Here is a 13,537-nt window from a genome sequence, read left to right on the forward strand (position 1 = left end):
ATGCTTGGCTTGCCACTATGTAATATCCATATTGATACAATTGTGTCATGTAGATAATATGGCAAACTATGATTACCATAAAATATTCAATTTAATAATAATAATAAAAATGAGCAATGTTCAAAGGACTTGTATTTTATTTTGGTGAAAAAAAAGAACCCCTTTCTTTGATTGGTCTGTATTCTTGTAATAGGCAACTTAAAGACTTTTGTGCCATACAATCTTTGCATTTCAACATCAAAGTGGATGCGTTTTCAAGTTTGAATTAAAAAAAAAAAAGTCACGCGGGTTTCTCGCTTGAAAAGACGCTCTCATTCTTTTCCGCTTCAAGTCAGCTTTCTTTTCAAATTCAAGTTTGTAAACATTTTTCTGCCATTGCTTTTGTAAACAGCAACCATCCCGTTTTAACAGGGCACAAAAAAAAAACATACGGTATACTATGAGAAAAAAATTGAGAAACATGAACAGGAATAGTACAAGATACTTGATAGAAAGATGCTGAGGCAACTGGGGTCAGGTAGTTGACATAAGAGAATATAATGGCTAAGATTGGGAATCTCAGTGATAATAACGTAGGACGCATTCGAAAGAATACTAATTTAGACATGGATCGCAGAATGAAAGAGCAACAGTAAGTCTGCGAGCGATGGCAAAACATTTTCAATCGCTCCCGATTATATTAGACAGCAGGTTAGGACACCTTTTGTGATCAATAGTTATGAAACCAATAGTGCAAACACGATGCCGACTGTATTCTCTTGTAAAGCAGTTTGGAAAAAAACTTTTTAAAGTTTGGATGGTTCCAGATATCAAAAAAAAAGTAGGGTGTCGGCGTAACAATACAAAATAATATATCTGTAAAAGCTGCCTTTTTTCTCAATGCACAAGGCATGGCAAAACCATAGAATAGGGTGGTGTGTTTGGGGGAAGACTGTATTCTAGACAAATTTCATGTTTTAATACTCTGGAGCAGACCATTTAGGGCATGAAGGACATTGTTTTTCTAGCTTCCACTTTTTTTGGTTTTGATTCTTAAAATTTGAACAGGGTCCAGGAGTAGTCGTTCATTACTTGGGACACCAGTGTTGATGAGTTAGGCGAAGACATTTTTCCGTCCTTAGAAGTGACGGGGCGCTATGAGCTCCATTTACCTCTCTGTTGGCAATCACCAGTGCTGGGTGGTAAACTAATCACTGGAACAAAGTTACTTGTCTGTTTGGGTATACCTTTAAATAAGTAACTGGTGCGAATTACTGAAAAAATTACAGTAACGAGTTACAGTCACAAGACTGATGATCACACATTTGCTCCGTGTCAACACAGCATCAGTAACCAATCAGTACTGCAGGGAGAAACCACTCCAGTTTTCTCTTATAAGCAGCCTGAATCACTAAATAGATTGGACACTGCTTAGGGGAAATGGTGAGAGAGGCAGGAACAGGGGAAAAAAAAGAACAAAAAAACAACATTGTTGGCCTTAAAGATTACACACCTTCACTTAGCATTTAAGTGGATCTTAAAAGCGACAATAAAATAAGAAATAAACCAGTGAAGAAAAAAACACTGCAAAAAGGTTACTCTATTTACATACAATGATTTTCTTGAAGACGAGTTATAAATTTACAGAAATTAAACAAATTCTCTTTTTACAATTCTGCTTCACTCTATAACAAGTCATCAGGTTCTTTTTCACTCAAGGCTGGCTGAGAGCCTCCAGACCAAAAATGAGTCTCTTTTTTGGACAGCCCGGTCAGTCGCAAAAAGTTTACAGCTAGGGGGCGCAACAGCACCAGGAAAGATTTGGACAGCATTCTGTCAACTTGACACTTGAATGTGGTTTCGATGCTCAGTCGTCGCTGTCCGACAGGGGCTCGTATTGCTCTGACAGCAGAGATTGCCAAACGCCACATTGTGGGCGCACTATAGCTCCGGTAGGATGCGTCTGCTGTGGCTGCTGCTGGCTTTGTATGGAGGGGGACGATATAGAGGTGGGAGGCGTGCTGCTCATGATACGCATGGTCAGTGGATTGTAAGGGAACTGCATGGAACCTGAAAACAGGAAGACAATTTCAAATATGTGAAGGTTCATACACCTTTGTCATGACCAAATTAAAGCACTTTTTAAGGACTTTCAAAGCCAATTATTAAATTCCTCCGGTACCATTCAAATAAATAAAAAATCTGGTGTGAATCGTGTATTTTGCAAAGCCACAAATATATCTGCGAATTACATACACAATTTTGATTCTTGCATGTGCATTTATAAAGATATATGATTTTCAAAACTTGATTTGTTTTTGAGACAGATCTCTCCCCAAATAGGTGATGGGTAGAATTTTTCGGTAATATACAATTTCAGTTGCGGAGTTCTTCCCATCAAAACATAATACTGGGAAACACTACATTAATTATCTACATGGCCCGTAATAAATGTCCATAAGCTATATGTAATCCTTGTGCTAATACACATTTAATCATTGCTTAGTGTCAGACTATAGTCTCGTGGCCCGGCCCGAAAATAATATTAGTAAAAATAACATCCATCCATTTTTTGCACCGCTTATCCTCACTAAAGTCGCGGGGGTTGTTGGAGACCATCCCAGTTATGTTTGGGCAGTGGGCATGGGGACACCCTGAAATGATTGCAAGCCAGTCGGAGGGCACACAGAGAAATACAACCATCACTCTCATGCACACCTTGGGACTATTTGGACCTGCCAATTACCCAGCCCGCCTAGACAGGGGGAGAACACACAAACTCTGAACGATAGCTGGAATGGAACCCTTGATTTCCACGCCATGCTCACCAGTCTCTTACCACTATGTTGTAAATATTTTTGCCTATTTACATGAGTGTTTTAACCTGATTATCTCTTTAAAGTCTTTATAACATGTTTACCCTGAGGTGCCAAGTCTGATTTTGCTGCATACAATGTTCCACCACATTGTTATCAATGAAAGAAGGACATTTTATCCAATTCAATGACAAGTTTTGGAACACCGCATTTATGTACACTAACTGACCTGCTGATGACGGCCGGTCGTCCCAACTCCATTGCGACTGGGCTTGTGCTTGTCTGTGATAGTCTCCCTCGGAGTGCACGGAGGACACAGAAGAAGGGCGATCCCCTCCAGAGTATGCCTGACCCATGTTAGGAGACTTTGATTTACGGCTGTTGGCTTTACCCTGCTTCTGCTTTGCTGTGGGTGTGAAAGAAAGAACATGTTAAGCTATTCATTTCTGAAATACATGCGACAGTCGCACCTGACCAGGGCACTCGTGCGTGTTCAACCACATTTTCTTATAAGTTGGTCAGACTGAGCAGTCACGCAAAGATTAAATAAGAAAATACATCACTGCCACTTGAATGAGTTAAGAACTGTAAGAATTGTTGTAGTAAATTGATAAAATCAGAAATGGGGGCTGAAAGGGAGTGTTGAAGAGTGATGTCATGCTTGTCTCCGCATTTCCTTCGTTACTATTCGTTAGTGTAGCATACTGCACAGCATAGAACAGGGGTCGGGAACATATGGCTCTTTTTATGAGTACAACTGGTTCTGAAAAATGATGGATATGGTAATCTTCTCGGTGACTTCCCAACTTCAGAGTGTATGAAGCCGAAGCTACAAAATAAGACATCAGTTTGCTCCAAAACACATAGGGTAAAGTTTCAACAAAGGTTTAAGTTCAAAGTGTGACCCATTTTGGCTGTATGTCTCTAAGAAATCGTTTGTATTGAAGCACATTAAACAAACAATCTATGTTCACTGAGACACTTTATGATAAAAACCACAGAACAAACTGTAAACAACTGAAAATGCCAGCCAAGCAACCAGAGCAATTTAATTGGGTGAGCGGTACCGGTAGGCGGATCTCTGCACACATAGCATACTCGCCTAAATACATCAGTATCCTTCTCGTTCGCAGTTTTTTTGTGACATTTTTATAAAAGAACCCGCAACATGCTTTAAAAACAAAAATTGCCAGTCAAAGTGAACCTCAACAACCTCAAGTTACTGAGAGAGACTCATTTTAAGTGGTATATTTGTTAATATGGGACACAGGCTTCATTATTTTTTATCATAGATTATCATAGATTTGATGAAATCAACAAGGTCACACAATGAAATCAAATGTGCTGAAGAATCCATTAAATGCCTGTGCTTGATTCCAACTAGCCTTGCAAGTCGGTATCAATCCTGAAAATTACCTTGACGTATCCACAATTATTCAAAATCTCTTCATGTAGTCCATTGCTAATTTACCACATACATTTGGTTGGACAACTCAGTCTTCCCGTTGCACATCCAAATCCCCTGTAAGGGTTCATTTTTTGCTCTTATAAGTCCTGTCCAACGTCCCAGTCGGTCTCAAGTTTGTCAACAGGCCTGTACTTGCATGTGTATCATAAACTTACTTTGCAGAGGCTAGAGGTGGCGGCCACAAGTAAAAACAAATGGTACAGCACTTTTAAGAGTGGTGGACAAGTTGAATAATTTTGTCAATAACGTAATCACATATTTTTCTTATTTAATTTGCATTTGTATATTAAACATGTCAATACTTAATGTGATGATAAACTAAATAGTAAGTGAATGTCAAGGTTTCAAAAACATATCTACTGTGGGGCTTGAATAAGTTGAACTCATCTGTAGATGCACAAGATTTGCTTTGGCAAGCCACATAAACACTGTAATGAAGATCGGATTAGCTCCATCTGGTCACCAGAAGATACATTCCGTTCAATGGCGACAGATAGTTAACCATCAGCACGCACCTATACTGGGCGACGGGTTGGCCTCCTGGCGCGAGTCGCCGCTGGCGTTTGTGTTGCTAGCACTAGCACTGCCTTGGTGCTCTTCTGTTCTGTCCTCCAAGTTCCCCATTAGGGCTTTCCGTATGATGTCCTCCAGGCCGAGGTTACTAGCAGGGTCACTGAAGGAATGGTTTCTAGGGTTGATGCTGCCTAGGAAGACAAACATATAGAGTTGAAAATGTGGATCTAAAACCATGTAAATATGCTTTAGGATTTGGAATAGTTCATTGATGCTCTTTATGAGCAGTCAATTTAGAAGTAAAATTTTTCGTCAAATATAACTCTAGACTTTGGGCAATTTGGTGATTTTGAACGACATACACAAGCGGTGGATGAATGCATTGTTTATTATAGCTACATTCAAATGCATATTTGTATCTTACTGGAGCTTGTAACAGCAGGCAAGTTGAAAATCTCTGTGCCTGGCTGAGCATTTCCTGCAAGAAAGACATTGCACATTTAAAATCACTAAATAGTACGTTAAAGTAAACAACATAGTTGTCAAGATTGAAAATAAGCGGTCGAAGACGAAATGCATGCGTTGCCTCGTGCACACATAAGCAGCTTGTTTAAAACATTTGAGCAAGTGTGTAAATTCAAGCCAAAATGAAGATAGAAAGACCCACTTACCAACATCAGAATCACCGACACCAGAGTTGGAGTTCAACTTACGAAAGATCTCCTGCTTTTTGGATTTCACCATAGGTGAGGTGTTCTCTAGTTTGGTGAAGAAGGACGGCAGATAACTGACACTGCCAGGGGACCGTGAGTCACTCCTGGAATTGTACAAATGAGGTGTTGAGGACGATTAGATATTTTAGTGGTCTTGTTTATAATAAACATATTCCTTGCGCTGAATTAGGGTTCAATATGCACACAAAATATAATAACAATTTTACATACTTGTAACTTTTATTACACATTAATTTGGGCTATACAAGAGTATTAAAAAGGAAAGATAACTAATATCTTCCTCAAAATAAAATGATCCACAAAATTAGATGGCAATCTGATAAATATGAAATTTGGGCACTGCGATCAACTAAAATCATTCGATGGGGTGACCTTTTTGCCAATTGCTGTCAACTAAAATTTAGATTAAATTTGGAACAACAAATGGCCTAGCTTGAGAACAACTTAAGACTAACCTCAAACCCAGTGCTGAGATGTTGTAATCAGAGCCTGAAGCAACTGTAATGTCATTTTGAACCAAAAAGTGTCCAATAAGTAATTTTAGTTGCTTGATTCACGTCCAAAAATGGAAACAGTGCGACTTCTGCTAGATATAAAACACTGAACACTAAAATTTATAAAAATATTAACTTAAACCAAGACCTAAACTTACTTAATGAATACAGTATTTAGTTTGACTTCTCCTTTGAGAAACTAGTATACCTAATCTCAGAGTTGTCCGCCTCTCGTCTTTGGGGCGCAGGCCCACACGTCTCTGGCTTGTCTAATTCTTGGAAGCTCTGTGGCGGCGAGATGGGCTCATAGTTCTCCATCTGCCTCCCTCCCCTGTCTGGAGACTTCCCCGGCCTGAAAAGGACACAGAGATTTCAGGAAAATGTTGCTTTTAAGCAATATCAATGATGACCTGACTTTGTTTTTTCTTTACCTGGATCTGGGTTTTTCCGTGGCGTTCTCTGGAGAAATCCTGCTGGGTTGACGGTAGTGATGTGGGGCCTGGATTTGATTCTCTGGGCTATAGCGGCTGGCCGCCTTGGTTCGGCCGGACGAAGACACGGGTGGCACCGTGCTCTGGAATGTGGTAGTGGCTGAAGAGGAAACTGTGGGAGGGTCTTGATTCCGGGCAAAGTCCTGAGTTATAATATGCTGGATAGCACAAAGAGACAGTCAGCTTTGATGTTTATACAGCTACTTTTCTCTATGTCATGGAAATTCCCTACCGAAATATGATCTGCCAAGGTCATGACCCGATGAGTCTTTGGGATTGGGGTGTAATTGTCGACCTGGGATGAAGGGGGCTGCTGGGAACTGGGCTGCGATGGTTCTGCTGAAGGCCGGTATCGATTCATGTCGTAAACCCGCATGCCAGCTAATCCGGTTCAGGAACAGAGTATTAATATTTAACCAGTCAAAAGTTAAGCATGGATCTGATATTAGCAACATACAAATTAAATACATTGCGAACTTAGGTCTGATGGTAATAAGGGTTAACGTCGGCATCATTTTCAGAATATATTTGTTCCTTCGCTAATGTGGATAATAATCCAAAATAAATGTAAAATTGTAAGATGGCCCATTTAAAATTGTGAAAATATGTACCATAATCTTTCAATTTATTTAAGTTTGGGGCACCATATACAAGACAATCTTACCAATGAATGTAAAGAAACTTCTAAACTAATCTAAAGGATGAAATAAATTAAATATGGAAGTTTTACATCATAAATTGGCTTGGTACTGAATGTCCAAGTAAAAACTTGTTGAAAATAATCTCAAAGGTCTTCTTAGGAAATTTGCAAGTTCATACCTGTCGGCTGCTGTACTTTGTCCAATTTTTCCTGTTGTGAATGAACTGGGGAACTTGCAGGACTTATTACTTCAATGGCTCCTCCACCAGTGTTGTCAAATCGGTTTGATGACACTGGATGGATATAAATTTAAAAAAAAAATGTATGACTAGATGTCACTTTTTTCTATCTGATGCCAATCTTGCTATAGTGACCATTTAGATTGGTCAACACAGATCCTTTAGTCAACCAAAACATTAATAAATGTTAATGTGTTAAGTTTAAGTTGTGAAACAGGCTGTTTACATCGCAACTTCAACATGCATACATAAGTCATGTTACAGCAAGTTCTCCTATATATCTACAGGCAAAGTGACTTCTAAAACAAAAAAAAACAAATCGCCAGTTCAACTAGGAAATACATTTCAAGACAAACAATCACGTTGGAACAAAACTAAAAACTTTAGTTTCATGGATGGGATCAGATTTTTTATAGTAGTAATAATCGATCTACTTTGGCCAGAATTAGACACCAAACCGTTGATCATATCGGGCCATCCCTAGATTCTAATGCATGCAAATACTGTAGTAGGACTTCTACAAACGAGCTTAATTCATTCCAAGATCACGCTTGTAGCTCGGATTACTTGTGTTACGAGCAAATTTTCCAGGTATGAAATTAAAAATTGACTAGCCGGTCCCCAACGTCCCAAAAGTATCAAAGTGGACTCTAAATAGCTATAGAACATATTTTTCAGATCAGTAAAACACATTCAAAAAGTAATACATAAAAAAAATACATTAACAAGATAAATAAGATGAAACTAGCTGAAAAAAAGTTGAGTTTATTTCAAGACAGATTCCGTGACAAAAGTGTTTTCATAGCGCGGAACGGGTGGTGGGTGTGGAAGGAGTGACTGTGCACGACTTTTAATGATACGCAATTACCTGCACCCTAACCCTAACCTGAACACTTAAAATTAAAGTTACTGTAATTTTAGATGAACGTGAACAATGTCTTTCAATTGTAATTATTCTCCTTTTTTCCTCAGACACCTTACAGTTTTCCTTTTTTGGAACTAATGGCTAAGGTTACAGAGAGGAGAACGGGGATTAAAGAAATGCAATCAAAACAAAAGAGCAAAGGGCGCGGAATAAGGGGCGTAACGGTGGGAAGCACATGTGCAAACTGAACCCGAGCAGATGGCAGTGTGCGGTCACGAGCAGTGAGCGGTCTCTAGTGGTAGCCCAAGGGACTGTATATGAATTGGATTTTCCTTCTTAAAACAAGCAAGATTTTTTTGTTAAAATAAAATCTTGTGCATAACAACCCTTGTGTGTAGAGGTGCTCGTGTATAGAGGTACTACTGTATATTTGACAACCGAGATTGCCATACTCACAGCTACTGGACGAGTCCGAGCTCTGAGAGCCTCGCTCTTGGGAGTCTTTTTCTGGAGCTATTTGTTGGGTGATGATGACGTCAATGAAGTTAGCAGGTGTAATAGTGGTCTTTCCGCGGGTTCGGAGTTCTTCTTCAATGCGGGACTTCAAAGTTTGCGGCGCCTTATCTTTCACACCAACTCCCTCAGGGTAAGCTGGGTGCGGCTTCCCTCCAGGTAGTGACATGGCTCCATATGATGCTGATCGCCGATCAGCCTCCTGGTGCTGTTCCGAGTGGCTTGCCGTTCTGCGAGCTGCTAAGCCCAGTTCATTGTCGCGCTCGTCTCGTTTGCTCTCCTTGGCTTTGGTCACCTCCACAGGTGGCGCAGAGGCAGCGATATCCACCAATGCTGCCAAAGCGTCTGCTGCAGTGCTGTAGCGAGAGTTACTCTGGGCTGCCACTGTTGCTGCAGTCGAGTGAGGCCTAAGAATTACAATTTAAAAAATGTCTTAACTATCCACTTTAAAAGAAAATCAGTTTGATTTAAGTTGAATAAATTCTGTTTCAATTGAACTTTAGTTGTGTAATTTGGGTTATGTGTTCTAGGTGGGTCTGCAACTATCAACAATTTTAATAGTCCGAAAAATTAGTCGGATATTCTGATAATTATTTATCTTTTCTTAAATTCAGTAAAATGATATAATTATGTGGCAATTAATATTAAACAAAAGAAAAATTGGTACATTGAAAAACACATCTACTATTAGACCTACTGTGGATTCGTACGAAAATCAAATTTAAAAAAAACATTTAGGCACACTGCTCGGTCAGTAGACATAAATCCACCAAATACAATAGACTATTTCTTAGGGTCGGGCAAAGAAATAATTCAGATAAAGTAAAAATTTGTATTCCTGTAATAGAACAGTAAAAAACAAATACAGTATGACGTGCACATAGTGGTCAACTGAAAAGTCTGTCACAAAACTACCCAAACAATTTCAACAATTTGAAATCAAATACACTGGATGCATTTAATTTAAAATATGTTTGTATGGTTAAAACTCAAGCTTTTTAATAGCGAAATATACATGTGTAAAAAATATAATTTATGTAATAAAAATCGTATTGCTTGAATGACATTTAAACAAAACACAGTCTGACTTGCCTCTGTAAGATTAAACTGTCCGACGTGCTTAATCTTTAAATGTTTGTGCGTAAGTAGTTACTAGTATGATAAACATTACATCCACTACACAGCATCATCTCCAAACAGATGAGCAGCTTCAGCGACAGACTGCTGTCACAGTCATGTTCCACGGACAGACTGAGGAAATAATTTCTTCCTCATGCCATGAGGCTCTTTAACTCCACCTGGGGGAGTAAAAGCCCACATTAGACCCCACCCCCACATTTGCATACTACCCTATTTTTATTACAGTGTGTATTTTCCGTAGCACTATTTAAATACTCTATAGCGAAACGTTATATTGGGTATTTTTGTATTCTATATCTTTATTTTATTATCTTATTTTTCAACACAAGGATACTGCTGGAAGTGTGAATTTTCCTACGGTGATGAATAAAGTATCTATCTAAACAAGATCTGCTTTGCAAACTTTGCAATTTGTCTTGTTTTTAGCCGTATCCAGGCTAAAATATTCAACAACTTTAACAAAAGTTTTGGTTAGTGTTTTTGATGTTGACGCCATCTTTTCTGTATGTTACTAATCGAGACAGAGACGCTATTGTGCACCATCTATTTTAGTATTGATTTTAATCACGCCTTGGTCTGTTAAAAAACAAGTCTTCCGACAATAAATGACTATGGAATTCTTCGTCAACTATTCATAGTTTAGATTTTTGTCAACAACAGAGACTAATCATAGCAGCCTAAGATCAAGGCAAGCTCAAGAAGTCCTCTGGTGACTCGAGCTCTGATCAATAAATTCGACTTACATTAGAGAAGTGATGACACTCTTGCCCTGAAAGATGCTCGGTCGTTGCTGAACAACCACTTCCTGCGTTCTGAGCGAAGGGGAAGGAGAATGCAAATAGCCTCGGCTTCCTGGCCGCCCTGGTTGCTCAACTCCACCTGATCCAAAAATGCAATCTCAATCATTAAGAAAACAAAGTCTAACTTCGTAAATACTGCTCTTCTAATCAAGTAACAAACACTCACTCCCGCGCATGTAATCGTTTGCTCGCTGCTCTCTTTCTCTGTCCCGTTCCCGCAGTTCTCGATCCCGTATCTCCCTTTCCTTTTCCCGCTCCTTTTCATGTTGCTCACGATCACGTTCCCGCTCCCTTTCCCTTTCCACACTTGCAGCAGCGGCAGCTGCAGCAGCAAGGTGGGCTTGGTGACCTGGGGATCAAATAAAGGGATAGTTTATACATAGATGTATATATTTATGAAAACCCACTATTTTTATTTGAATCCCTAACAATGGTGTACCATTTTTTTGTATAATGGCAGGATTTTGAACCGCTTGTTATATGACATGGTCGTTCATCTTTCAGGAGGCTGGCAGATGTTTTGCAAAAGTATCGCTTCGTGGTAACCTTGCCAAAGGTAATCATGCATTCTATAATTTTGTCCATAAAAGGGACAACATTTTTCGCCAAGTCTCTTTAAAACGGGCATCATCATCGTTAATGAGGGTTGAAATTTCAGATTCTTGAATGCATCGTGATTTTGTCATGAAAGGATCTCATTTAATTCATAAAACGTCCAAATTTTGTTTTGTGGTACAAGGAAGCAATATCGTCTTTCCCATTGGACTCTAAGCAAAGATGCATGCTTGCGCAGATCTATGTAAACATAAAGCTTCTCATTTAAATGCAAATGTGTCAAACAGTTCTCCTTCTGCAACGTCGACCACAAGATAAAGCAACACTTTATTCATGCTTTGTTGCGCTAAAATATTAATCCTGCATTCCAGTCACAGCAGTCTGTATTGTATTTAGCGCATCACCGGCTACTTTTTTCAAACAGAAATTTGCCGGTTTTGCATGAGTGTTATTTCTCTTAAAATAAGGGTAATGGAAGCACTTCTAAAGTTTACTACAGTTGCCCTCTATGAGGTAGAGTGCATTGATGTTTCTATTAACAGAATCAAATTATTAATATTAAAATATTATTATTATTATTAAATCATTACTGTAATCGTATTTTTTTATAATCAGTGAATGGAAATTGAAAGTTTGCACCTGGAATTAAACACAGAGGTTTTGCATGAATTTGAACAGGCTTCGGCTTTTTTTTTAAGTATACGTGACGTTTAAGGGTAAAATTCATATACTCAGGGATACAATTTCATATGAATAAAAGTATCAAAACACTTCAGAAGAGTCAGGTGAATTAGTAGTCAATTGGAATTAAATTAGTGTTCATGTGATATTTTATGAGGTTTGAACGTGCATAAACTCTAGTGGAAAATATTGTATTTTTGCTTTGTTACAAATGCACACTTATTAGAAACTACCTGAACTGTAACCGTTATCAAATAAGTTACCCAAAAGATTCCCAGAATGCTAAATTGCACATTTTTTCTGGGTGTGAATACTTTTCTAAGGTTCAATAAACACTAATGTAAATTAAGCCGTGTTTCTTATTAATACAAATACACAATATTTAAATATTACAAGAGAAAAATGTTAATCTGTGAGGGAAGAGTCTGAAAAAGTGCTAGCCACCCAAAGATTATATAAAATTATAATCTAGTCACAATGCACCTAAAAGATTCACACCTCTAATAATGATTTCAGAATCGAATCGTTCTGTATGAATCGTAAGGTAACCAAACATCCATTCCAACATCTAAAAGGCTACATGAGAAAAAGACTCATGCTCAGAGTTTACGCTTACTATGGGTCTGGATGGAAAATAACTGACCTTGGGCGGGCCGTGAAGGTCTGCACACCATGACAGGTGTGAAAGAACACATGATTGAGGCGATGGGAATTAAGGGAGGGTTGCGTGTAGGTATTGGGGAGGGAAACCTCACCTGGCGATATGGAAGTTGGGTTGAAAGCCCTAGCAGTGAAAGGGGGTTGAGCTCCAGGGAGGTAGGCGATACGTTCCAAAGTGGGAGTACCTGTTCCCCCAGGGTGAGGCAACAGGATAGTTGGAGGCATCTGGGCTAGATCAATTATCCCTTTTACAGACAGAAGCAAAGGGCCAATGGTAAACAATAAAAACCAAACCAATAATTTCTCAATGTAGCACTGCATGTACCCTTCACCATTATCAGTCAGTGCTCCCAATTGGTAATGTTTAGGTAAGCAGGGCTGCAATTAAGTTTCACAATAATAAACCTGAATCAGGCAAGTGGATATTTAAGCTACAGTTCTCAATTTTTAAACAGAGCCAGATAATTTGCAGCCACAAACTAAGTGAAAGGTGTTGAGGTCATTTGCTTCTGGACATCTGCAAAAGGTAGCCACTACTACAGCACAGCAACACAGGATGCAAACTAAAGCCCCTCCAAACTGGGGTCTCATCTACTGGTATTGGTCTGAATGGACTGTCTGGCGGCGGACAATACCTCGAGCTCCAGCTGGGTACGGGATGGGAACTGGCTGTTCCCGCGGTGACACCCCACGGGCCAAGTCAGGCCGCGGGATGACTTGCATTTGCTGAGAAGTAATGTAGTCGTTAAGGATGGTCTGCCGCGTGTTCTCCATGGTGTAAAGTTGGTATGTGTTGTGATAGCCGGTTGGAGACTGCTGCCGGGGAAACATGAAGGCTGCAAAACACAACACAATGCATGAGTGGACAATTAAAACATTAAAACACTACCGTTATTGTTCCAGGACCAAAAACTGTTCATGTATTTCAGTTAATAAAAAAACAACTCAA

At 39.2% G+C, this 13,537-nt stretch overlaps 1 protein-coding gene across 5 annotated transcripts in view; it reads right to left on the reverse strand.

Annotated features, from left to right (window-relative positions):
* Nucleotides 1–119: 119 nt before the first annotated feature.
* The window catches only part of ncor1 (nuclear receptor corepressor 1), a 60,908-nt gene continuing 47,490 nt past the window's right edge, over nt 120–13,537 (reverse strand). For 2 of the 5 annotated variants that reach the window (XM_088321685.1, XM_088321684.1), the window contains exons 32-45: nt 13,224–13,424; nt 12,684–12,833; nt 10,859–11,041; nt 10,636–10,771; nt 8,696–9,159; nt 7,315–7,428; nt 6,728–6,876; nt 6,436–6,653; nt 6,213–6,356; nt 5,448–5,593; nt 5,201–5,254; nt 4,779–4,967; nt 3,025–3,201; nt 120–2,049 (exon numbers count right to left, since the gene is read on the reverse strand). In XM_088321685.1, the coding sequence (XP_088177811.1) occupies nt 1,847–2,049; nt 3,025–3,201; nt 4,779–4,967; nt 5,201–5,254; nt 5,448–5,593; nt 6,213–6,356; nt 6,436–6,653; nt 6,728–6,876; nt 7,315–7,428; nt 8,696–9,159; nt 10,636–10,771; nt 10,859–11,041; nt 12,684–12,833; nt 13,224–13,424 (2,528 nt within the window). In that variant the 3' untranslated portion in view covers nt 120–1,846. The remainder of the gene's footprint in view (nt 2,050–3,024; nt 3,202–4,778; nt 4,968–5,200; nt 5,255–5,447; nt 5,594–6,212; nt 6,357–6,435; nt 6,654–6,727; nt 6,877–7,314; nt 7,429–8,695; nt 9,160–10,635; nt 10,772–10,858; nt 11,042–12,683; nt 12,834–13,223; nt 13,425–13,537) is intronic. The other 3 variants (XM_088321687.1, XM_088321686.1, XM_088321688.1) reach the window with 3 other exon arrangements.

Source organism: Urocampus carinirostris, chromosome 17 (assembly GCF_059441175.1).
Source record: "Urocampus carinirostris isolate Australia breed hairy pipefish chromosome 17, RoL_Ucar_1.0, whole genome shotgun sequence".
NCBI lineage: Eukaryota > Metazoa > Chordata > Actinopteri > Syngnathiformes > Syngnathidae > Urocampus > Urocampus carinirostris.